Genomic DNA, 23,859 nt, shown 5'->3' on the forward strand with positions numbered 1-23,859 from the left:
CCTTGCCCCGCCCCCACCCCCCCGCCAAGAGGGTGGGGGGCAGCCGGCGGCTCAACGCCCCCGCCTGCCGCGCTGCCTCTCCGGCGCCGAGCTCTTTCTCATTTCTGTGGTGCTCTTTCGGCAATTTCCGCTTTTTAATGCGGGCGCGTGTGGCGAAGTTGAAGCGAAGGGAGGCTCCTGCTTAAGGATGCTTACTTCGCAGAACGGACTCCCCGAGAGAGGAAGGTTGTGTAGCATAGGTTGTAGCCTTTGTAGTTCTTCGCTTGAATGCTTCAGAAATGAAAAGTTAAGATACTGGTGTAAAATTTACCGTGAAGTGCTTTCTTACGGATGTGAAAGCACTGGGAGCGGTACAGGTGTGGTGTTTAGCTAGCGCTTCCGGTCAGAAGACGACTTGAGCTCTTGTTCTGCCTTTTGATCCTTTGAAAGAGACTTCTGCTTCTGTATGAGCAGAAAGACAGCCTCTGGTTTCTTTTAGTACGCTAGACCAAGCGAACGAGTCGCTGGTCGAAGAGGAAATAAAACAGTTTCGGTGCCTTAGGTTTGCTGGTAGCTTTGTGAAGTTGCTAGCTTTTCTTAATAAAAATAAGACAAAACCAACTATTTTTGTTTGCCACGTTGCTTAAGAGAAGTGTGGCGCTAAGAATGATCCTTGTTCCTCAGTGCAAGTTTTGCATTTGCAGTCCCTATTATGAAGTTTTTAGGTGATACTTTTATGGGAAGGTGTTACTAGTCAAATGCCTTGGTTCTCAAGCTCTAGACTTAGGGGCTTCAAACTTACTTCAAATGCAAGTGTGGAATCCTTCGGATATTTCTGTAAAGGTTTTATGCAGAGAAGCCTTTTTTGGACATTGTGCCATAGGAGGTATGAATCTGCTTCTTTTAGCCAACTTATGCAGACTACTTGGCAATCCACAGGCTGTACTAGACCGATGGGTTCTAAACAGTAGTCTGAAGACTCCTATCTTTTGCTGTAGGCTTGCCTTTCTTTACACAAGGTTTGCAAAAGTTGCCATACCTGTTAGTGAGAATTTTTTTTCCATTGTGCTATTCTGAAATACAGTGGCAGACTGGGCTGTCATTGCTTTTCAGTCTTTCCAGTTATTCCCCATTATTTAGGCCTAATGCCCCCACTGTATGTGCAAATGCAGTGATTGTACTGAAAGTCTTTTTCTGTCTTTAGTCATGTGAATGGCACTCCTTGTAGACTCTCATTAGAGATCTTATTTTATTATCCGCAGCTGAAAAAAAGTGAACCCTAAAAGCTAGAGGGAAGCAGTTAACTCCAAATTGCAGCTAGATTTTAAGACTTTACAAGTCACTTTATAGATGTAGGTTTTGGACTTTTTTTTTTTTTTTTTGTGATGACCAAGGTTGGTAGCATCAGTTCTCTGAGGACCCGTTCAAGTAGTTGTACAGGAAAGGAACAGTGTGATGTTGAGTATGCAATAAGAGGACACAGAATTTATCTTTTGCCGATCCGTTGCCTATCTGGCTCGGGAATTAGAAGCTGTGGTTCTGTTACCTAGGAGCTGATTGTGCTGCTGCCTGAGTGAACAAACTGTGGCAATAATTTGAGATACTCTTTGAGTATCAAGAAGTTTCAACAGCGTCCCTGCTCTTAGACCTGTCTAGTCCAAACATGGTCATAACCAGACCTGACCCTTCTGTCTGGGCACTAGTTGTTGATCGCCTTGCCAGAGAGTGGGGGTGTGCATGATGAACACTGTATTAGGAAGAGTATTGGCTTTGTGGGAATCTAGAAATTTGTGTGAAAAACATGAATTATTAAACCATTTGAGCCCTCTACTGAGAGCAATATTAACAGGAGGCCTCTCACAAAAGAAAGAAAAACGATGGTGCTGAGGAGGAACTCTTTTTTCCTTTGGACAACTGGATTTTCCATACTGGTATAACCTGTGCAAATTTTTGTGCAGACTTATGACTTGTGTAACTGGACTTACTGCACTGTCCTTATGTAATAGGAACCTGAAAAGAATTCAGAGTACCTGATTTTGGGGTTTTTGTGTGTGTGTGTGTGGTTTTTGTTTTGTTTTGGGTGTTTTTGTTGTGGTCACCACACTTGCTGCTCTGCCTTCACAAGATTACCATAAATGTATTACTGGGGGATGAATTTGTGCATGTGGTAGAACCTAAAGCAGCAGCTTGTTTGGAGCTGCTGTAAACCTTTCATTTACTCCCATTTTTCTTTAAAGGTGTTAAATGAACTGAATTGGGGGAGTAGGGAGTCAGAACCAGCTGTCTGTCATGTTTCTGTAGCAAGCTCTAATACTTAAAAAATCTTACAGCAAGATGTAATGTAGTGCTCCTAATAACTAGTGAATTTCTTTAAAAACTTTGTCTGTTTTGTTTTCCTTTCGCTGTACTTACCCTCTTCCTTTGTTACCCCACACTACCCAAATCTCTCCTCTGGAAAAAAAGACAGCTGCTACTTCTGAGACCATCTCATTCATTACAGCAGCTTAAGAAATCCATAAAATTAAAGCAAAGATTCTGGAAAGCATGAAATTGACAAAATGGTTGTATGTCTTATGCTGTTAGGGAATCCTTTGGAAGTCGCTTCTCATTGTTACCTGTGAAGCAGCTGTTCGCTTCCAGTTAGTAGATTCTCAACACCATCTTGCAATACCATACCTTTTCTCTCTCTTTTCAGGGACCTCCTTCCATCTGCCCGTGCAAATTCCTTTCTGGACATCAGGGCAATAGAAATAGTCTAATATTACCTCAAGAAAAAAAGGGGTTTACTATGACTGGAAAAAAAAAAAAAAGGAGTTTGAAAACCCATTCTGCATTTGGACTTATAGGTAAAGGTGCCTATTTTTATGTGCAGAATGATCCTGTGCTGCAGTGGGGAGACTGGTTGATTATAAAGGGCAAATTGCCTGCTTCAGCTGTACAGACTTCATTGAGGCATGCTTTTCGTGGTGGCTTGGGACAACTCCCAGTGCAGGGTTCTTCCCTTTGGGTTACTTGCACTGTGAAGATTCTTAGAAAAGTTCTGGCTCTGGTTGTTATTTCCCTTTTGAGGAAAAGGATGTAGATTTCTCAGATATAAACCAGTTATTCAGGTTTCCAGACAAAGTGTCAAAAAAAAAAAAAGGGAAACTAAAGTAGATTTGTTACTTTCTCAGCAACTTGCAATTCCTGCATTAGATATTCTTCTTGCAGTTTACAGGTGTTGCTACAATGTACTCGATAAAGTGTCTTGTGGTGACAGGTTATATTTGATCATAAGCTCTCTTAGTAGGGGTGTTATGGAAGTCATGTTTGTCACTTGATGTATAGGATTATTGTTTAGTGGTCTGGGATGTTTTTGTTTGCATGGATCAGGCCAACATTTCAGCTGGTAGTGAAATTCCAAATATGGCTGTTCTCTGATTTGTAAAATAAAAAAACACCAAAAACCAAGCACATGCTTCCCTGGGGAGTCCATTCAAAGTTTAAGGTAGTGGGAATGAGTATGTTGGACAAATTCAGCTCACAGATCCAAGGAAGGAAAAATTGAGACAGAAATTGTGAGTTTAAAGAAAAAAAAAATACAAGGGCAGTCCAAAAACACGGGGGTGGTTCAGAAACACTGCATCAGGAGTGCAGCTTAACTGCTGCAGTTCAAAAATAAAACCAAGTGCTGCTGTAAAGAAGTTATTGTAGAGATAAGATTGACATGTCAGGAAATAAAAAAAAAACAACCTGAAAACTGAGATTGTGGCAGGTCAGATGTGAATCGGATGTTCAGAGGGATAAAAAAAAACAAACTGAAAAAGCGTATTGCTAAGAGTGCTCAAGCTGACAGTGAAAAGTTCTTAAAATACAGTAAAAGCAGGAAGTCTGCCAGGAAGTTGATGAGACCGTTGGATGTTGAAGGTGTAAAAGGAACACTTGGGAATGATAAAAGCCATAGCAAGGAAACTCAGCAGATTCTTAGAATTTTACTAGCTTTGTCTGCTCTGCCTGTGTATGCCCAGTCAAAATTGCTTGGCATCAGTGTGAGCTGCATGCTTCCAATCGGATGCTCCCACAGCCTTTTTATTTGCTTTATCAAAGCTCTGTAAAGCAAGTAAGAGTAGGGGTAGATGCTAGGTGATAGAAATGGAATTTGATTAGAACTGTGTCTTGGTTCCCTTATTAGTGTAAAAAACAGATTGGGAACATCAATCTGATGTAACACACTGCTTTGGGAAGGAGGGGAAAGGGGGATGATGGCATTGCTTCTCAGAGACTCATCTGCATTAAACTGGATTCACTAATTCTATCCTGCTCCCTGTGGGAGACGCTGAGTTCCACAGAAGGAACATTGATTTCAGAATGCTTTAAAACTGTGCTGCAAACCCTGAGGAATTTTTAGTCCTTGCAATACAGCTGCTACATATATAGAACTGTTTTTACTTTTCCATACAAATGTCCTGCTGTTTAAAAACTCGTTTACATCGTGGCTTCCTCAAATGTTTGCCTTGAGGAACAATTTTTTTCCCGTGGTCTTAAAAATCTAGGCTGACATACTACTTTGAACCTCAGTAAAGAATCCATTAACTATACTGGGTGTGGAGTTGTTTGTCTTGCAGTTTTTCTGACAGAGATTGTTGCAGTAGGTCTCTTTAATGGATGACTTCTGTAACTGTGTGAAACATTAAAAAAAAAAAAAATTACCAAGTGCTATATAGGAAACATCTTTCTCTTTGCAGTTCTAGCATTTGACCACCTCATGTTTGTAGTGTTTGAGTTGCTTTAGTGCAACCTTCACTGTTGAAACTGACTGCTTTTGCTACAGGCTGGTTTGCTCTGGGGTTACATGCTAGTTCTGTTTGTTCAGGGAAGGGTTAAAGTCCCAGTGGGACTTTTTGAGTACTAGCAATGAGTATGTTTTTCATCACTGCAGCTAAACTGTTTACCAACTGGTATAGAAGCTTTCATGGTTTCCTTAGGGTACTTGAGAGGGTCAGCAAACATAATTCAGTTGTTAATAGATGGCAAACTACCTAGCTATCTGGGTCTCTAAAACTTGAGATGTTATTTTTGTACACTTTTATTGAAGTTTAGGAACAGTCTGATTATATTGTGTTGTAATGCTTGGCACCAGACTAAAAACAAAGTTTCCTTTAGGAATTTCTAAGAGTGGAAGGGAACAGTTCTTAAAAGCTTGCAGTTGCTTCATTAACACGGTGGCTTTATACCAGATCTGAATTGGCTAATATAGCAGAATTTGAAAATACTGTCAGATTTGCAACGAAGAAAGAGTAACTGGGATGTCTTTGTCTTTAGGCAGTAGAATTATTTAGACTTGTTAAAATGTTTAACTGTATTCAGTTCCTTGGTTCTGGTCGAGGGTAGGTTATTTCCTTAGCTGATGCAGGAAGCTGTCTATTTACCAGAAGGAAACTGTACACTTTAGAATGGATAAACCTATTTGTAAGATTCAAGTGGCAGAACGTTTACCAATCTCTTCTAATAAGATAAAGTCGAGACTATTATTTGTGTTCTTTTAACAGGTGGTGTTTCACAAAATGTCTCCCAATGAGACTCTATTCTTGGAAAGTACCAACAAGATCTACAAAGATGATATTTCCAACAGTTCATTTGTGAATTTCCAAATATGGGATTTTCCTGGACAGATGGACTTTTTTGATCCAACATTTGATTATGAGATGATCTTCAGAGGAACAGGTGCTCTAATATATGTTATTGATGCCCAGGTAAATACAAATCACTAAGAATCACAAGGAAGTTTTCTTTTTGCTTTGTGTGTGAGAGGAATGATCAAGAAGCTAATAATTTATATTTTTAGATAAGTTTGTAAAACATCTGTTATGTACAAAAGGACGCGTTGGCAATCTAACTTTTGGTGTATGGTTTTTAGTTTTGTGAATTGACTGGAACACATGCTCCTGGTGGAGAAAGTGGAAAGGGGCGAGTACTCTTACCTGAGAACTTACCTTTTCTATAATAATAGTGAGAATCTGCTGTGCTTAGATGGTCTAAATTATTCCTTCACTCTGCTGTTGACTGCTACGGAATTCATTTAATAACAGCACACTTCTGACCTCAGTTTCAAGTACTGGTACTATTGGGTATCTGGTAGCTTCTAATAAATTTAGGAATTGCACCATGGGAGATTACTTGGTCATTAGGACTGTATTGGAGATCGCTGCCACCTTTTGCTGGAGTTGAAGTGTAACCTGCCTTTTGCTCTGAAGCCTAGTTTTGTGTAGCTGAGCCTTGTATGGCTAATGCAACTTAATTTACATAACAGAATCTAAGCGACTTGGATTTCTGACGCTCCAAGGTATTCTCTTCTCCCATACTTCTGTTTAGTTACAGAAGTGAAGTGAAGTTCTTGCACTGAAATATTTTGTCCTTGTGCAGAACAGAATAGTTATCAGAGATAAAGCATTGTCATTCATTCCTGCCAAAACTGATTTACAGGATGACTACATGGAAGCTTTAACAAGACTCCACATTACAGTTTCAAAAGCCTACAAGGTCAACCCAGAAATGAACTTTGAAGTTTTTATTCATAAAGTTGATGGTTTATCGGATGACCATAAAATAGAAACTCAGAGGGATATTCATCAGAGGGCTAATGATGACCTTACGGATGCTGGTCTTGAAAAACTTCACCTTAGGTGAGTTAAAGATTCTGGCATATGTAATTCTACTGTTGCTGATACACATACAGACTAATGGGTTTTAGATGTAATAGTGGATGGACCGGAGCAAGGCCTTGAATTTCTTAATACTGCACAAACTCTTGTTATAAAACACACCGCTGAATTTATGGCCAAGCCTCAGCTGTTAGGCTGAGTAAAATAAGGCAGGCTGCTGTACTGGATTTCAATCAACAGATTTATTCATAAACTTGCTGATAATTCAAGGTCCTTTTGCATACTTTTCATCCAGCATAGCAGGCCAAATTTGTACACGTGGCCTGGAGGGACAGGATAAGGAGAGGGGAAGCTGCCTGCCTTCTAGTCCTGGCTAGCACTGACTTCTCAGTGTGATTGTTTTAAAAGCTTAGTCTCTTACTTGGTATTTGGCTCGCTTTTAAGGTGTCTTCTACTGACACCTTTAAAATGAGCTATCTTTTCTCTGTTTTTACTGCTATTTTGATTCTTGTGGAGCCTTTAAGTATTGCCAGTGTCTCTCGGTGTAAGTGTGAACAAAGTGGAAGGCCAGGAGTGAGACTTGAAGAAATCTGGTCAAGTATTTAATGCCTTTGTGATCAGCATTCTGTAGGCTAAGTGTGTTGTGAAAGCATGTTCAAATTTTCCTCTCTGTTCTCCCACCTCTCTGGATGGAGGAAGTCTGTTTTGTGTTTATTCCAGACACTCAGAAATTAGGTTCTTGGTGTAGTGGCCAGGTATAATTGTGATAAAGGCATCCCAGCTAAATCATCAGGGCTGAATGTTAGAAAACATAGCTTTACTATTTCTATTGCAATTCTGAATTACTCTTGAATCTTTGTTCTTTTTTTATTCCTTTTCCCTCCCTCCTCATCTCAGCTTTTATTTGACCAGTATCTATGACCATTCAATATTTGAAGCCTTCAGTAAAGTGGTACAGAAGCTCATTCCGCAACTGCCAACGCTGGAAAATCTACTAAATATCTTTATATCAGTAAGTGTTAATCTAACAGAACTTTGAGTGAAATTCGCGGAATGGTAAAGCAAGTCCTTCTGCTAAGGAATGCTGGCTAGATCTGCCCTTGGGAGATTCAGGTGGCACTCCTGTTGGTGTATTCTGCTGGCCTGGTTGTCTGCATTAGAAGCTTTTTACCACAGCTAAATTGTACTGGTGTGTGCTTTGTGTGGGTTTCTCTAAATACTGACAAAGCATAGTTTGGCTGGTTATAACTGTTGATATGGAAGTTTTCTGCCAGCATGATATACTGATTAGTCTGCTAAGGCACTTAGTCTAATGTAGCTGTACTGGCAAGAGACTTTTTTAATAATATAAACTTGGCCTTGAACTAAACTGTCTATTTCATGTGGCCTGTGAGACTTTTGCCCTTACTCTTCCAGAGTTTGCATTTCTTACAGAATTTGTGACATAGAAATTTGCTGCTATGTACTTGAAATCAGATAAAATGTCACCCTAGAGACAAGGCTGAAGTAGCCTGTCTCATTAAAGTTATGTCTGTGAGGCTGTTGCAGGCATGTGGACAACATGAAAAAAGCCAGTTGCGATTGAGAGGAGCTGTGTGGGTCAGATGTGTCGCCCCATGCTACTGTATAATGCTTGTTTGCTGTGTTAGTAGAGGACTGTCTGTAATAACCTGGCCCAGTGGATGAAGGGCATGTTAATGGTCACCCTGCTTAGTGCCATGAGGCTATGGAACGTGGCCCTGATGCCAAAAGGATCATCTGGATGTCCTCAGGACACTGCCTTGGGTATTCAGACTAGCTAGGAAAAAGTGATAAGGAATGCTTCCGGTGCCTAAATAGAAATTTAGCTTTGCCAGAAATCCATAGTGAATACGTGGTAACTTGCTTAACAGCAGAAGGCTTCTGAACTTAGTATGAGCACGTGCACTTTGACAAAGTGCTCTGTTACAAATGGGATGGTACAATTGGCTTGGTGCTTTTCCATACCCATAACTGCCATAATGTGATAGTCTTCACGGAGTCGTAAGTTTAGAAGCTGACTTTATTTGCTCTGCATGTTAAACTACACGGCAACTGCCACACACAGAAACTGAACTGCCAAGATACTACACAAGCATAAAATGTAAGTGTCAGCATACTAGTATGAAGTAACTTGTCTCTGAGCCTGGTCCATCAGGTGGATGTGAATGTGTGGCTCTTCTGGAGTTAATAGAACCACAGAAGAGGAAAACTGCTGAATTTGGGTTCTGGAAGCATAGTAAAATGTAACCTTAATTATGATCTGGTAAATAATAAACTGAAAAGAATTCTGAGTCCTCAGCTTTATTTTTGTCAACTAGAAGGTGATGTTGATATGTACTATGGCAACAAAGGTATTGTATTTATAAACTATATGCTCTAAATCTTGATTCTGTCTTAAGCCTCTAAATTGGTTATGTTTAAACCATTTCCTGCTATTAAGAATGTGAAAGTATATGAATTCTACTTGAGATTTAAAAAATGTAGTTATTTTAAAAATTCATCCAAATTCTTTCTCTTTCTGAAGAATTCAGGCATTGAAAAAGCTTTTCTCTTCGATGTAGTCAGCAAAATCTACATCGCAACAGACAGTTCCCCTGTGGACATGCAGTCATATGAGTTGTGCTGTGACATGATTGATGTAGTGATAGATGTTTCCTGTATATATGGGTAAGTGATGAATGCTCTTAGGAAAAAAGTCCTTAAAAGTTGTAGAATAGGTTGCAAACTGTGCAAGTGGTGCTGGCTTTGTCATCCAGCCAGATGCTATCAATTGGCCTGTAGAGCACATTGGTTCTGTAAGTAATTAGAATATAAAGCCAAATGATTTGGCAGCTGGATTGAGCATTTGTACTCTGTTTCCCGCCACTCATGGCCTTAGCCATCTGACACTTGTAAAAGTCAGGTGTTTCCTGTAAAATATGAATACTGCTGTGTCTCTTTTGGCATGGTGGGTGCAAGTATGTTAATACCTGCAAATAACTGGGGTCCGTAGCATGCCATAGCTCTTAAGTGTAACTTGCAGTCACATTGCTTTGAGACTTGCCGCTATCTGAGCAGAATAGCTTTTGCGAGATCAACTTGGCTCTTGCTCACTTTCTCTGAGGGATGCATATACCTCTTGTTTCTCAAAATTTACGGCTGAATTATACTTCACAACGGATTTTTGAAGCAGCTCTGGAGGAGTGGTAACTTATTTTAGAACTTTGGTTGTAGCCTGGAAAATACAGTGCTGCCAAGAAATACTGCAATGTTTAATGGTCTGTCTGCTGACGGGTCAACCCAGGGTTGTGTAACCGTTTTGGTTTTTTGGTTTTTGTTTGGTTTTTTTTTCAGGAGTAGCTTGCGATACATCTTTTGCTTCTACAGTAATTTAACTAACACTAAAAACTTGCAGATAGAAAGCAGCATCCTAATCTTTTCTTGTAAATGCGGGCTGGTTTAGCTTAAGACCAAAAAGTCTCCTGCTCCCTGTTGCACTCGCACACCCTGGCCTCACTAAGGAAGCCTTTGTATTAATTTACCTAAAGTAGTTTTGCTGAGGTGTCACTCCATTGATGTTTCTGCATAGAAGTCCTGCATTAGAATCTTCAAACCAATCACCTGATACCTTACTGTGGCACTGTAAACTCAGTTAGACAGTGAGTAGCAGTGACTCTTTGGTTTGAAGGTAAACTATGCTGTAACTAATGTACTACAATACCTCCATTAAGAATGCTCAGATGTAAGCTGAAAACGGTATCGACTGAACAGCTATAGCTCTTAGTTTGATACCAAAAGAATGCATGCTGACAGCTTGCTCTTAACTGCTCATCTAAGATAGACAGTATCTAGTGAAGTCCTCTACTCTGTTTAGGTCTAGCTTTCCTGAGAAACTTAAGGTGTGATAATGGTCTTACAATAGTATTAAGCCTGCATTGCAGGTTCTTTGCTTGCTCACTGTTCAGTATGAGTGATACTCTTCTAAGTGCATTTAACAGGTATTTGTCTTGAAGTTACATATGCATGCCTACTAGATTATGTCTTGGGTTAACTCCTTCTTTCTTAGGTTAAAGGAAGATGGCACTGGAAGTGCTTATGATAAAGAGTCAATGGCAATTATCAAGCTCAATAACACAACGGTCCTGTACCTAAAGGAAGTAACAAAGTTTTTGGCATTAGTTTGCATTCTTAGAGAAGAGAGTTTTGAGCGCAAAGGTAAGGACTTCCCTCCACCCCCACCCCCCAATGAACAGCTTTTATCTAATGTTTTTTATCAACTATATTTTCGTGTAACTAAATTTGTTTAATTTCTTCTGGGAGGAATTTTCTACTTTCCCAGAGATAGCTATAAAGAGGTCTTATTTTTATTCTTGTGAATCATCGCTTTAACTGCTGTCCTCCTGCTGAAATGACTTGTGTAGTTGTGGCCTGTGTCACTACCATCTGCTATAGTGGAATCAGTAGAATGGAGTAATGCTTATTACGTTCTGCTTGACAGCTCCTGTATTGTGAATAGCCATATTCTCTATCACGTGTTGAACTGATGAAATTTTTTTTTAACATATGACTGAAGAAATCAACAGTGGTAGGCTAGTACAGCATGTGGTAGGAACTTAGAATGAAGTATTTAATACATTGCAGGTCTAACCAGCTATATAGTTGCTTGGACCTGTAGGAGATGATGGTATGAATGGTCTTGCATGTGTTACGGGGTAGAAATGACAGCGTAGGCCCTAATTTCAAAGTATTTGACTTAAATGGTGACAGTACCTACCTTGGCATTTTAGAAAGAGAAAAAGCAGATGTGTTCTTTTAATAACTGTACCGTATTTGATCTCAAAGTTTTTCTCACCGCAGTTAGGATATATATCAATGACATAAGGGGCAAGATAACATTCAAGTGATGGTTGTGCTGTATGAGCATGTTTTTGGGGGGTAGAGTCTTGTGTTGTCCCCTCACCTGCTGTTTAATTACGAATACACACCTTGCATTCCAAATGAGTACCTTTTTTTCTAAAAACTGAGACAGTCTAAATAAATACTGGCATCAATAAAACTTTAAGTATTCTGAATCCAAATTCATACTAAAATAAGTAGCAAAATAGCTGTTGGGTAAATGAAAAGCTGTATATTGATTGAGAAGCTCTGTTGATTACATAAATATGCCAAGCTGAGCACAGCTTTTCCTCTCCCCTCCCTCTCCTTCTTGGCAGGTCTGATAGACTACAATTTTCATTGCTTCCGCAAAGCCATTCATGAAGTCTTTGAAGTAGGTGTTGCCTCCCACAGAATCTGCAACCATCAATCAAGCACCTCAAATATGAAAGCAGTGACTCACAATGGCACACCTAGGAATGCAGTCTAGAGGAAAACTAAAGACGTTGGATAGACTTGTCAGCTCTTCACTCCAAAGTTTTGTGGAACAAGAGAAGAGTAGTCTGAAAGCCTGAAGTATGTTTCACAGGAGAAGAGTGGCACTAACTGTGGAACAGCAGCTTGTAACTCATGTTGGACAACTGAAACTACTGTAAAAATACTTTGAGGCCAGTGGAGTTAGAAATGCTGGTTTGAAACCAGGTTTATTGCAAGTGCAGTGGTTTTTCAGTTAGGAATCCTATTTTAACAGTCTGTCTCTGACTGATTGCCCGGTCAAAGCTTACAAATGATTGAGTTGAGTTTAGTGTGAAACACTCGAATAGTCACCTGCTCAACTTTTTTTTTTGTTGTTTCTTTTTTTTTTTTCATTAATCTGTAGAATATCCTCTTTTGCTTAAGTTTATCCTTTTGTCACACACAAAAAAAAGGTGGTGTTATTATTTAGGCTTGTGAAACTCAGGCTTTTTGTTTGGTGAGGCTGGTCTCACAAATCATTCCATAAAGCAGTTCTTGCTCTCGTCGGTATTCTCAGAGTATTCTTGTGAATTCTGTACTTGTTAAGTGGATGCAAGGTAGAGCTCTGTTCTAGTGATTCTATGTTTGGAGAGCTGACCTGGAGCTTCATTTTAAGAGATCATGATACTTTGCTTTCAGACCACACTTCTTGGTATGCCCCCTTTGATGGAAGGGAAGTATTGAAACCAGAAATAAACTACCTGCTCTCTTTTGCAAAAACATGGATGTCATAAATCTGTGTGATTAATCCTATTCACAAAACAACTGCATGGCTAACTAAACTGAAATGTCTGCCACCTGTTGGAATAAAGCAACCACTTTCAGCTATTCCCAAGCGAAGAAATGACAAAGTTACTGGCTTTTGATGGTGAATCTGTCTCTACCCTCTGACTGATAATCAAGCCAATTCCTAGAAAAATGTCTTAGGGTGTTATCCTTGCACGGCAATTATATATCAGTGTGCTACAACCTACTAATAATACCGGACATTGAAAGTGCGTTGATTCTGTACTGTGGCAAACACTTTCTTGTTTGTTGCCATGCAATCTGAATAGAATAGTGGTTTTTTTCTGATTTTGTGAATGCTGGCTTTCATACTATGGGAAGTATATCTGAATTGTTTTAATCTAATTTATTGGTATTGGTATTATTACTGCAGACGTCATACTGTACATCAGCCTTGCTATGCAGTAAGCTCAGCTGCTGGCCCGTAAAGATCTTGCCTCTTTTTACCTGTCCCTATGTGCATATAGGTGTTGCGAAGCCACTGGACCAACTGACTATACAAGTGCCCCTATAAAAGTTTCTGCAAGAAGATCTGGAACTGTAAGCGATCTCTGCAACCAATGTATTTATGTGGTCAGAAATAACCACGGGATTGCTTCTGTGCTTTTAGAATGGATTTTCATTGAACTATGTAAAAATGAATATTCATGCATTAACATTAGGGTGTATGCACATACTGTGTAAATGTTTTTCTTTTGTTCTAAAGATGTTGTATGATACTAAATACATAAAGGATCTGCTCCAAAAGTTACCACGGTCAGCACGAGACTTGGGAATTCAAGTGCTCTAGTTCAGTTCTCTTAATAGCGGTTGTAGTTCTGAACCTAGGCTGAGCCCCTCTTTGGTAATGGAACTGCAGGGTTTTTTTAAGGAAGTGCTGCAAGCTTGTAAGATTGGGTTTTGTAGCTTGCAAGCTTTATCACAGTGTTCTAGTACTCAAGGTGAGAGGAAAAGTAATTGGCAAGATCACAGGAAGGAAGAAATCATTCCCATTTGTGCAGTGAGTTTTCCATGTTCTAAGTACACATGTATGTTCCTCTCTTTGTCTTTGCTCTCTACATGATGTAATAAAATGAAAAATGGTCAAACTGTAACACTATTGTTTCTGTGAGAGGGTGAGACAGTTCAACAAAAGTCTATAAAGGCCTTATAAGGTTAAGCAAATTTTAAAAAGCCATGTTATCTTCACAGTATTTTTTAAAGAAGTTAAATACCACCTTCCCATGTGAAATTTTAAAAATTTCAGTTGGCCTTAGCTTTCCTCTCCATTAAAAGCTGACTCCAAACTGAATACTCAGTTTTCAGGAGGTGACTCTAGACTTTAAAGGCATATAAATGATGAAGTGACTTGTTATTTTCTTTTGATTAATGGTGAGCCTTAGGCTGCGTTCTGAAATTCTGCCTTCTGGTGTGCATGTTGTGGTGGGTTTTTGTTGGTGTTTTTTTTGTTTTGTTTTGTTTTGGTTTTTTTTGTCAGCATTACCTTACTCTTGAATGATTGCATTTACTAAAGGTTAATGGTAGCATCTCAAAACAGAATACTGATTATTTTCACTACTACCTGCACAATATTAGCTTTAAAAGTTAAATTTGTCTCTAGTAAGGAGCATGATATTTCTTCAGTTTACTGTCTTAACGGCCTTCCTAAATTGATTCATGTTAAGTGAGATGCTGCTATTCAGGTAGCATGTTCCTTAACCTGTTGCTGCTTTAGCAAGGCAGCTTTTGGTTTCTGCTGAAATCTTTATGCTGCCAGGGAGGGAGGGAGGGGAAAGGATGGGAATTACACTTTTTCTCCCTTGTGTAGGGACCTATCTCCCCTTCCTGTACTGACCTGCTGCAGGGGGAGATCCTATTAGAGGTAAGGGAAGGCAGTATCACAGTCTCTCCATAAAAGGACTGAAACTGTAAAGACGACCATCAACTAGTGCTTCACCTTTCTGCCTTTTTTTTCCCCTCTGAACCTGTAGTGGTACAGCTGCTCTGCAGTCTTTTTCACAAACAACGGAGGATGTGCGCTTTGAAGGAGAAAAAAGGTGCAGATGCAGGAGGGCATAGGGGGAAAAGGTGACAAGCCTGCAGGGAGAAGGAATAAAATCTCTTTCTGTTGAAGGCTAAGGCAATCCCTTGCAAAATACATGTCAGAGCTTCGAGGTGTCTGGCACCAGACTAATGGTTGCTAATCACTGGCTAGGTTTCCGATTGACAATCGTGCCAGCTGTAGCACAGGAGAGGGAAGGAAGGAAAGGCCCGGCCTGGGAAGAGGGGGCAGGGTAATAAAAGGTGGTGTCTATCTGCGGTCCTGAAGGTTTACATCTGCCTATCGTTCGGCTGGAGGAGCGAGCGGTCTTCCCTCCCTTCCTCTCAGACCTCCCCGAAAGTCATGCGTGACTGAATCACCCACTCCGTATCTAACGGACAGCAGCTGTAAGCATGGGGCTACACGGAACGGGGTCTTACCTTCAGGCAGCGGGAAGGGAAGCGCGGGAGAGCTCCTGTCGCCTGGCGGCCTGCGGCGAGCGGCCCTCCTCCCTCCGAGGCACCTAGTCCCCGCGCTGAGAGAAGAGTCGCTGCGGCGCCGACGGCGGGTGCTGCCAGAGGCCCCGCGCGGGAGCCCAGCCGGGCCGGGGTCCCGCTGGCTGCCCCAGGCAGCAGGGGGCGCCCAAATGGCGCGAAGGCAGCTGTCGCTCAGCTTCGGGCGGAGCGGGCGCTTTCCCGCCCGCTTCCGTTGTTTTCCGCGGCGGGCGGGCGGCCTGGCGGGCCTTTCCTCGCCTGAGGGGAGCCTCGCTGCCGCAGCGGCCGTCGGCCGGATCGCTGCGTGTCGACGCCTGGCGCGGATCAGCGCGCGCCGAGTGGCCGAAGGCGGTCAGCGTTCCGTCCGGCCCTCCCAGTACGGGAGGTGACAGGCTTTGGAGCCGCCGGTCATTCTGAGTACGTACCGCCTGACACCTGCGTGCGTGTGTGGTTCTTTTCTCATTGACGAAAGATTCTGTGTTCCCTTTCGTGTGGAAGAGCGGGGTTTTTTTTCGCTTTGAGTACCAACTCGCGGTAGATGGCAGTCTTGTAACGTGTCTGCGAGATTTAAAAAAAACAAAAGTTGCCTTTCCCAAAGCCATCTTCTTCACTTCATGTCTCAGGTAGGTCTTACTTGGGACGGACATACATCCTCGTGCTGCTGCACACCAGGACGAGTTCAGAGGTGTTTGTAGTTTTTCCTTGAAGGCTGACTTAACTTTTTAGAAAAGAGCAGCTGAGGAAAAACTGTCTTTAAACTTTTCTGTTTTGTCAAATGCTGTTGCTGGATCCCAGGTAAAGCATTTTCTTTTATTTTTTTCTTACTTGACGTTTCCACTGGCTCCTGCTACTGTGTATGTGGCCATCTTCTCCCTTCCTTTCCTTTTCGCATTATGCTTTGCCTTCCCAGCACTGGTTTCTACCTGGAGAGTTGGAAATGGGTAGCAGGAGAGAAGTATCCTTTAAAAAGGAGTTCTAGAGGTGCCTTTTCTGAATGCTGGAGTGTTTTTTGAGTCAACTTACATTTGGTAAAATTCTCTTATGTTGTCTGGATAAATAGGATTTTGTCCTCCTGTTGGTTCGTTCAAGCGCAGAGTAAATGTTTTTTGCCCAAGATCCATCACGTTAGATTTTTTCCTCTGTGTTGTGAACAGAGTATTTTTTCATGTCTAGAACTATTACTATGTTTCCTTATTTCCAATATGACTATTCACCTCGGTTTTGCAACTATGTGTATCCTTTTTAACTTCAGCATTTGTTCTCACCATGTGTGTGTAAATGGACCATCAAAGTGGAGGTACAGAGATGACAGAGCCAAGCTACTCTTGATAGTGGCTGATGGTATGATAAGGGAGAGTGACATCAAGTTGCAGTATCAGATTAGATACTAAGGAAAAAAGTCTTCGCTGAGAAGGTGATGCAAGTACTTGGAACAGGTTACCCAGAGAGTTATGGGTCTCCATCCTCTGATGTTTTCAACCTTCAGCTAGAAAAAGCTAGGGCTGACCTGATCTAGCGCTGGCGATGGCTTTGAGGGGGCGGTTGGACATGAGGACGTTCAGGGGCTCTGTACATCCAACAGCTCTGTGATGCTGCAGAATACTGGACATGATGACGTTCGGGGGCTCTGTACATCCAGCAGCTCTGTGATGCTGCAAAATATTTCTAACTGCTAGCTGAAGAGCATAAGCAACAGATGAAACATTTTCTAATTTGCAGTATATATGAGGTTCAGAATACAATGTCACTGAAGAGAGATCGGTGGTAGGACCACCAGGCATAGATGTGTGGTCTGTAGCGTGAAATGTGTTTAAAAATAGTGAGAAAAATGTTTTTTTCTCTCTGTAAGCGGTTTGGTATTATTCTCTGAGGGAATGTGAGGTATGTAAGCAAAATGCCTGATTACCATTAAGAATAAAGCTTCATATTCGTGTAAACGTGTATATAATGTTTTTAAATTGAAGGCAAAATAAGGTGTATATCTCTGTTTTAACTGACTTCGTAGTTTTAGAGGTTAGATTGTCTAATTTTACTGGGAACCAAGCAAATCTGCTAAGCTTATCTTACCATATGGCTATATTAGCTCCATTTTTGCCTGGATCTAAGAATCACTTGCCATTCTTCACAGCTCCTGAGCTTCAAAGCTCTATGTTGCTGCCCAGTTTGGTCTTAATGTGTAAACAGGTATCCCTTAAGCATGAGAAGGAAAGAAATGTCAATTTCTTTGTTTTTAATTAACCCGAGCTTGTTTTCTGGGTATGGTCTGAAATCCATGTACAGACGGTGCTAGTAGGTGTCTGTGTATCTCCAGGTGGACAGCTTTATTAATGGCACCATTATAAAAATGCAGACCTTGTAAAACTAGGAAGGTGAGCCATATCACAGAGAAGATTGCATAGTCTCGGTATGATTTTGTTTAAATTTGTAAGTTTTTTCCAATTTTAGTTGGGAGGTAGATTGGTTTTTTGAGTATAAGAGTTTTTTTTAAGTACAAGCATTTTTGTGGTTCTAAATAGAAGTCAAAGTTGCTACTTTGCAATTTGGATATTTTCCGCCTTTGCACTCAGCTCTGATATTTGTTTTGAAAACTGTAATTTTTCTGGGCATAAGCAGCTAATGTTTTGTTTCTGTGATTCACCTTCCAGATGGTTGTGTTTGGGGTGAAATATTAGTTAAAGAATTTATAACAATATAATATATTCAGCATGAAAAGAAATGTCACTGAAACAGCAAATAAGATGTGCTTTTGAAAAATTCAAGTTTCATTATTTCACAGAGGAATAGATCAATATTCCATCATTTAACAGTTGAGTTTAAAAACCTGCTGTGAAGTGAAACAAGGTATCTTATATTGGATGTAAGCTACTTTGATGTTAATTCCCTGGTTTTGTGTCACTTAAGGGCAAATAAGCCTTCCAGCTCCAGTCATGACTCATTATGTCATTATGTTAGGCACTTACTGTACATCCACAGCTATGCAATTCATATATATCAAAAAGTGCAACATCATTTTTAGCTACTTTGTTACGCTACTAATTTCTTGGTTTCTTAAAAAAAATTCTTTCGTAGCTTCAAGCAGAGTAGCATAGTTTGAGTCTTTAACATTGATTGGGTCCTGCCTGGGAACGGTTTTCATGGTATTTGAGAAATGTAAATAAAGGTACTACTGTTTTATTTTTCATTGTTGCTGGGACAGCATTGATCCCAGAAAGAAGATCTGAGCTGTATCAAATGAAAAAAGCCCAAACACCCAAACCCCCACAACCAAAACCCTAAATATTTAGTGATAATACAAATTGCAAAGCACTTCCTTCACTTTAATGAACAAATATCCACAACACCTCAGTCCTTTGCATGGCATGAATATTGACTGTTTACTGGGCTAAAGACTTCTGTGCATCATTTAGAAAACATTTCCCTCTGGATACTCTTGAACACATGCCATCATGATCGGTTCCTAGGTCCAGGTATTAGGGGAGGACTTCCATGTGTCATGACAGCATTCCAAACTGTGTGTGCCTGGATTGGGATTACTTCTGCAGTTATTGAATTACTTGTGTAGCCTTTTGTAGTTATTTTTCACTTGTCTTCAGTGTTAACTGAGCACAGCTGAGGATCTTAACTTGTCCCTCCTCCCCACTCCCACTGTAAAAGTTCTATGGAATGGAGGAGAAAACAGATGGGGAGGAAAAGAATCTGAAATATAGTCTATCTGGTGTATGTTTCTTCAGAACTGAACTACACAGAAAGTATTGAGTGCTTGCTGTTTGACGCTGTTAGCCATGCCCTTTAAACAAATGCTATTTCTATTTATAGAACTTGTCACCGAAACAATAGACCATTTAAAATTTGATAATGTAATTAATGCTGACAATTTCCCAGTATTGTCCCAGGTGACAAATAGATTGCTCATTATTCCCAGTCTGTACATACACAGAATGATTGAGTAACATACTAAACAATCAAAAGCAATTACTGAGTAGGATACTTCAAGTCGACTAGGAAAAGTAGCATAGTCACTAGGCTTGTGCCACAGCAGCCTTTCTCTGTAATCACGGTTGGTGCAAGTACAGAAAGACTTGGCTTTAAAACAATTTGCTCAGCAGCCTCAGAACCTGGTTACTGTCTTACAGTTACTAATTGTATATCATTTCTTCATCCAGTCTAAGAGGTATCCTGAAAATGCGTTCACATGGGCTCTGGGATGACAAATTTGATTTGAGTAAATAAGCAGCAGACTCTTTAAAACAGACCTTTGTTCTGGGTTGTAGTTGAAAATACAACACATACATACAGCAACAACAAAACCCACCAAAATACAATAAAATACAAAACGTGACACTGGGTCTTCAAAAGTTCCAGCTTGGATTATAACAGTACCGACTGTATGCGAATACATTTTCTGTCTTTTTTTGTTGCCATTTACTTAGCTAAGACACTTTTACAACATAAACACAAAATTCTATAGAAGTACATTCACAGCTAGCATTAATAAATCAGTCCAAGCTAAGCCAGACCAAATATGTAAAGGTTTTTGTAGTTTGTTACAGAGAAAATAGGTTCAGAGCTGATTAAACCTCCTAAAGGCTGGTTTGCTGCTTTCTCTCTTTTGCTGGTGGTCATGTTCTTCAGATTACTGAGGCTGCAGTCAGTGAGTGCTACTGGATAGTTAATTGTTACAAAATTAGGCTTGCTAATTAGGTTTGTGAGCAACTAATTTGTCCTTGGTAGCAGGGAGTACGACCACATTTGCTAGCCTTGTGGACTTGATGAAGGAGATGAAGGACAAAAGACTGTCCTGGCTGCCCTCTTCCTTTCTGTCCTTTATTTGTGTGTTATGTTAGAAGATTCTAACTTCCCTTCCTCCTTTTTTACCTTAGATAATGTCACTTTTTTCAGCAATCAGCTAGGTAATTCAGAACTAATTACCCTGATTTACCTCTCAGACACCTGGTGAGGCCAAGTGAAGAAAAGCAGCTGGGACCATTCAGGAGGTAAAGGACCAATTAAAATAAATCTGTGTTTAAACAGCAGGTTAGGAAAATGCTGGAGGCACAGCGGAGGCCTTTGAAGAGTGAGGTATTTGCAAGATCCAGACTAAAGAATCTGAATTGTGACTTTTCTGAAGCTGTTTTCTTTTCATGGCAAAATAAACAATATTCCAAGTTCAGGAACAGAGCTCAGCTTCAGGAGATAAACTTTTTTTTTTACGTAGACCTAGAACTCATGCAGCCTTTTTAATAGGGTTTTCATATTTAGTTCTAGCAAGTACAAATACCTGAAGTTACACACTTCACTTTCATAACGGAATTGTCTGGAGGTGAATTAACTCTTCTTTTGAAGTGTGTTGCAATCCTAAGGTAGGACTTAATTTGATTAAAAAGTGGCAAATTTGTAAATTAGGCAGCTGACGTGTGGAAACAGACTCCACAATCAGTGAGATTGTAAAGTAGGTATGTTCATTCAGCACTGGGCAGCACGGGGGGTAGTCCCACCAAAGTTGTGCGCGCCTGACTCAGCAGTTCGCTTTAAATTTATACAGTCAAATGTTACATATACATAGAGTTTCGCAATACGCCTATACATAGGCATTACCTATCCCCGCTTCATATTAAAATTAGCTCCAGGAAGCCATTTCCATAGTCTCCTCTCAACTGCGCTTGCACAGTGCGTCCTTATGGTGGTCGTGAAGATGAAGGCTGTATGTCTTCTTCGCGGTGAACTCTTAACCTTCTGTCACTGCACAGACTCAGTTGCTCCTTGGCATTTATCCAAATCACAAGGCCGGTCTTGGCTGGTTCTTGGGGTCGACTGCTGCTTCTTATCAGGGACTATCTCCTGTCCCAACCAGCCTCAACAATGCAAACGTTAAGCATCACTTCTCATCTCCTTGGGCCATGTCTACCTCTATTGAAATTTCTTTAACTTCATTATAAGCTAGATAATTATTAAACAGTTCCTATCTACATCCATATATCTACTATATCTACTAAGGTTCCTTTGGCTCCCTGTCTCACAGCTGTTGATTCTTTTATGTTCCATTTTCTTTCCTACCTTGAGAGGTGAAACTATTCCAGTCTGTCCACATCTTGCTTCTCACTTTGATTTTTGCAATAGAGTTTTTATTGTTGATGTTGTGTCTACCCCCCCACACTCCCCAATGTCTTTCAGGCTGTCAGCTGCTTATTCTTTATCTGAAATCTGTAACAGGAAAGCAAAAAGGAAATATTTGCATTTATAAGCCTATATAATTGTGTTTTGGGAGACTGATAATTTTGATTACCAATGAAAGCAAGGAAAAAATCTCACTTCCCTGTAAGCACATTCACTTTTCAAAAATTCTGTGAGCCTCCATGTGTCACACTTCCAATCCCCAGTGTCTCGAGGCTAGCTTTTGTCACACGCCAACACATACCTGTTAGCTGGAACTCACTGGGATAAAAACATGCTCCTAGGCTGAACTCATAGTTCAGAGCCATCTTCTGAGCTGTTGCAGTCACTCATCAGGTTTTGAAATCTCATTTGAAGATCAACCAGGTGCTAGGCCAGACAGTTTTTTGACCTGGAAGGTGATCTGATTTGCAGTCTTCCCTCCCCCTTTTTTTAATATATATATATATAACCTTTATGGTATTTGATGCAAATACTGATGTTAATGGCTTTTCAAAAATGACACTGTGTAGAGCAGGGGTTATATTACAATTTTTAACTACAGAGTGATGAACAGAAATGTTACCTTTGTGTAGGATGATCTAAATGTTAAACAGACAATTATCTTAAGACAGTGTCTTGGTCTGAGCTTGTAATTTTGGTTGATGGTACATGATTTTTTAAATACTATTCAAAGACTGATAAGAGATTAAGAAAAAAACCCAACAAACCAACACCAAAAACCAAACAGAGGAACCCCTAAAATAGTCTTGTTTAAAATGAAATAATTTATTTTTTTCAAAATAATGATGGGCAACATCTGTCTTTCTCTTGTCATCCAGGTACAAGGTATACCCTTCCTCAGACTGTCTGCTGAAGGCATGACTCTGTAGCAACCTTCCATTAGCTGATAGATCAAAAACCTACCTTTTATGATTCCTGAGGGAGTTTAACTTCTTCCCATTAAAAATGAATAATAAAATTTAAAGCTTTCATCATAATGGGGTTAGGAGGAGGTGTCTTGCTTTTTATAGCTACACCAGTGATCGAAAATCCTGTTGAAACCATTGCAAAACTAGGGAAGAGGTCATCATTAGAAGACCAGTGTAAAGAATCTTTTAAAGAACACTTTTGGATTTAGTTAAAAGTTTGTATCTTGCTGGTGTCAGTAAGCAGGCCATCTGCTCTTCATGTCAGATATGAAACAAAGGGAAGGTGTTAAATGTCTCAGGGTCATACAGAAATCTAGGGGATGAGGTACTTCAGTGTGACCAGTATTCTGTAGACTTTTTTCCTAAATCAGTATACAGTAGAATTAAATGTTCCTCCACACCACGTGCACCCCTCAATTCCTGACTCACAACTCAAGACCTTTACTCCATATTGTGGAAATGGCAAGAGATGTGAGAGAATTTTGTATGCATTTGTCCCTATACGATGAAAAATATGCCAGGTAGCCACAGTAGGCTTAAGAGATGGCCTGCAGTGGTCACAGTGGACTTGCTACGTTAAGAACAGTTAGATCTCTGGTAGGGTAGAAAATGAGACTACCAAAAGGAAATCGATCGGTCCAGAGAGAGAAAAAAGCATTGCTGATTAATTATTTGTTTTGTCCCACGATCTTCCCTCTGCCCAATCTGAATCAAAACTCTAGAAACTAGATCTTTCTCTGTACTTTCTTCAAATGATACTTCAGTTCTTCTGCACATTTTTCTTCATCTGTAACATCTGTTCTGAAACACCTACACTAATAGAACTGCATTAAGCTTTCCCATTGCCAGGAATTGATCTGAGTAAACAGTAAGAATTAGCCAGAATCCTTTCCTACTGGGCTGTAATTCCCAAATATATCCAATTCTCTGATGTACCAAGAAATAGCTACTTCTAAAGATGCTCCATTTAGAACTCCCACTTGTAAACCTTCATAGTAAGGCATAGAACTTATCAGTTATGAACTGCTATGGGCGTTATGGCCATAAATGCTGTTTTATGATGCTGTAGTGAGGAGGCTCACTGCTAGTTTACCTGCCTTTTTGTGCTGTGTGTTGTTGTACACCAGAGCCAGTCAGTATGGGAGAAGGAAATGATGAGTACAGTAATGTAGTTAAGAAGCTAGACATAACTGACATCCTTACACCTAATTATGGATCAGTGCTTTTAATTTTTTAGGCTTCTGTGCCATACAGTGAAAAACATTTTGCTTTTATAAAAATATGTACTTTCTGTGTAAGTTATCATCCTAAAAGGAGAAAACTGTCACTGTTGCAGTTCAGGGTTATTGATTAAGTGAGTTATGTTGAAATACCAAGTAAAAATAAACTCCCTGGTGGGTAACAGTAATGTGGATCCTTTTTACTTAGATTCACATCTATTTGGCCGGGTTTTTTTCTGGCTTACA

General features: G+C 40.2%; 1 protein-coding gene across 1 annotated transcript in view; it reads left to right on the forward strand.

Moving 5' to 3' along the window:
- RRAGC (Ras-related GTP binding C) overlaps window positions 1–13,792 on the forward strand; it is a 21,071-nt gene extending 7,279 nt beyond the window's left edge. The window contains exons 2-7 of the mRNA XM_010575937.1: window positions 5,508–5,711; window positions 6,442–6,641; window positions 7,518–7,632; window positions 9,166–9,308; window positions 10,687–10,835; window positions 11,834–13,792. Coding sequence (XP_010574239.1) covers window positions 5,523–5,711; window positions 6,442–6,641; window positions 7,518–7,632; window positions 9,166–9,308; window positions 10,687–10,835; window positions 11,834–11,985 — 948 coding nt within the window. The 5' untranslated portion in view covers window positions 5,508–5,522 and the 3' untranslated portion in view covers window positions 11,986–13,792. The remainder of the gene's footprint in view (window positions 1–5,507; window positions 5,712–6,441; window positions 6,642–7,517; window positions 7,633–9,165; window positions 9,309–10,686; window positions 10,836–11,833) is intronic.
- Window positions 13,793–23,859: the final 10,067 nt, after the last annotated feature.

The sequence above is a fragment of the Haliaeetus leucocephalus genome, unplaced genomic scaffold (assembly GCF_000737465.1).
Source record: "Haliaeetus leucocephalus isolate CR32 unplaced genomic scaffold, Haliaeetus_leucocephalus-4.0 Scaffold517, whole genome shotgun sequence".
NCBI lineage: Eukaryota > Metazoa > Chordata > Aves > Accipitriformes > Accipitridae > Haliaeetus > Haliaeetus leucocephalus.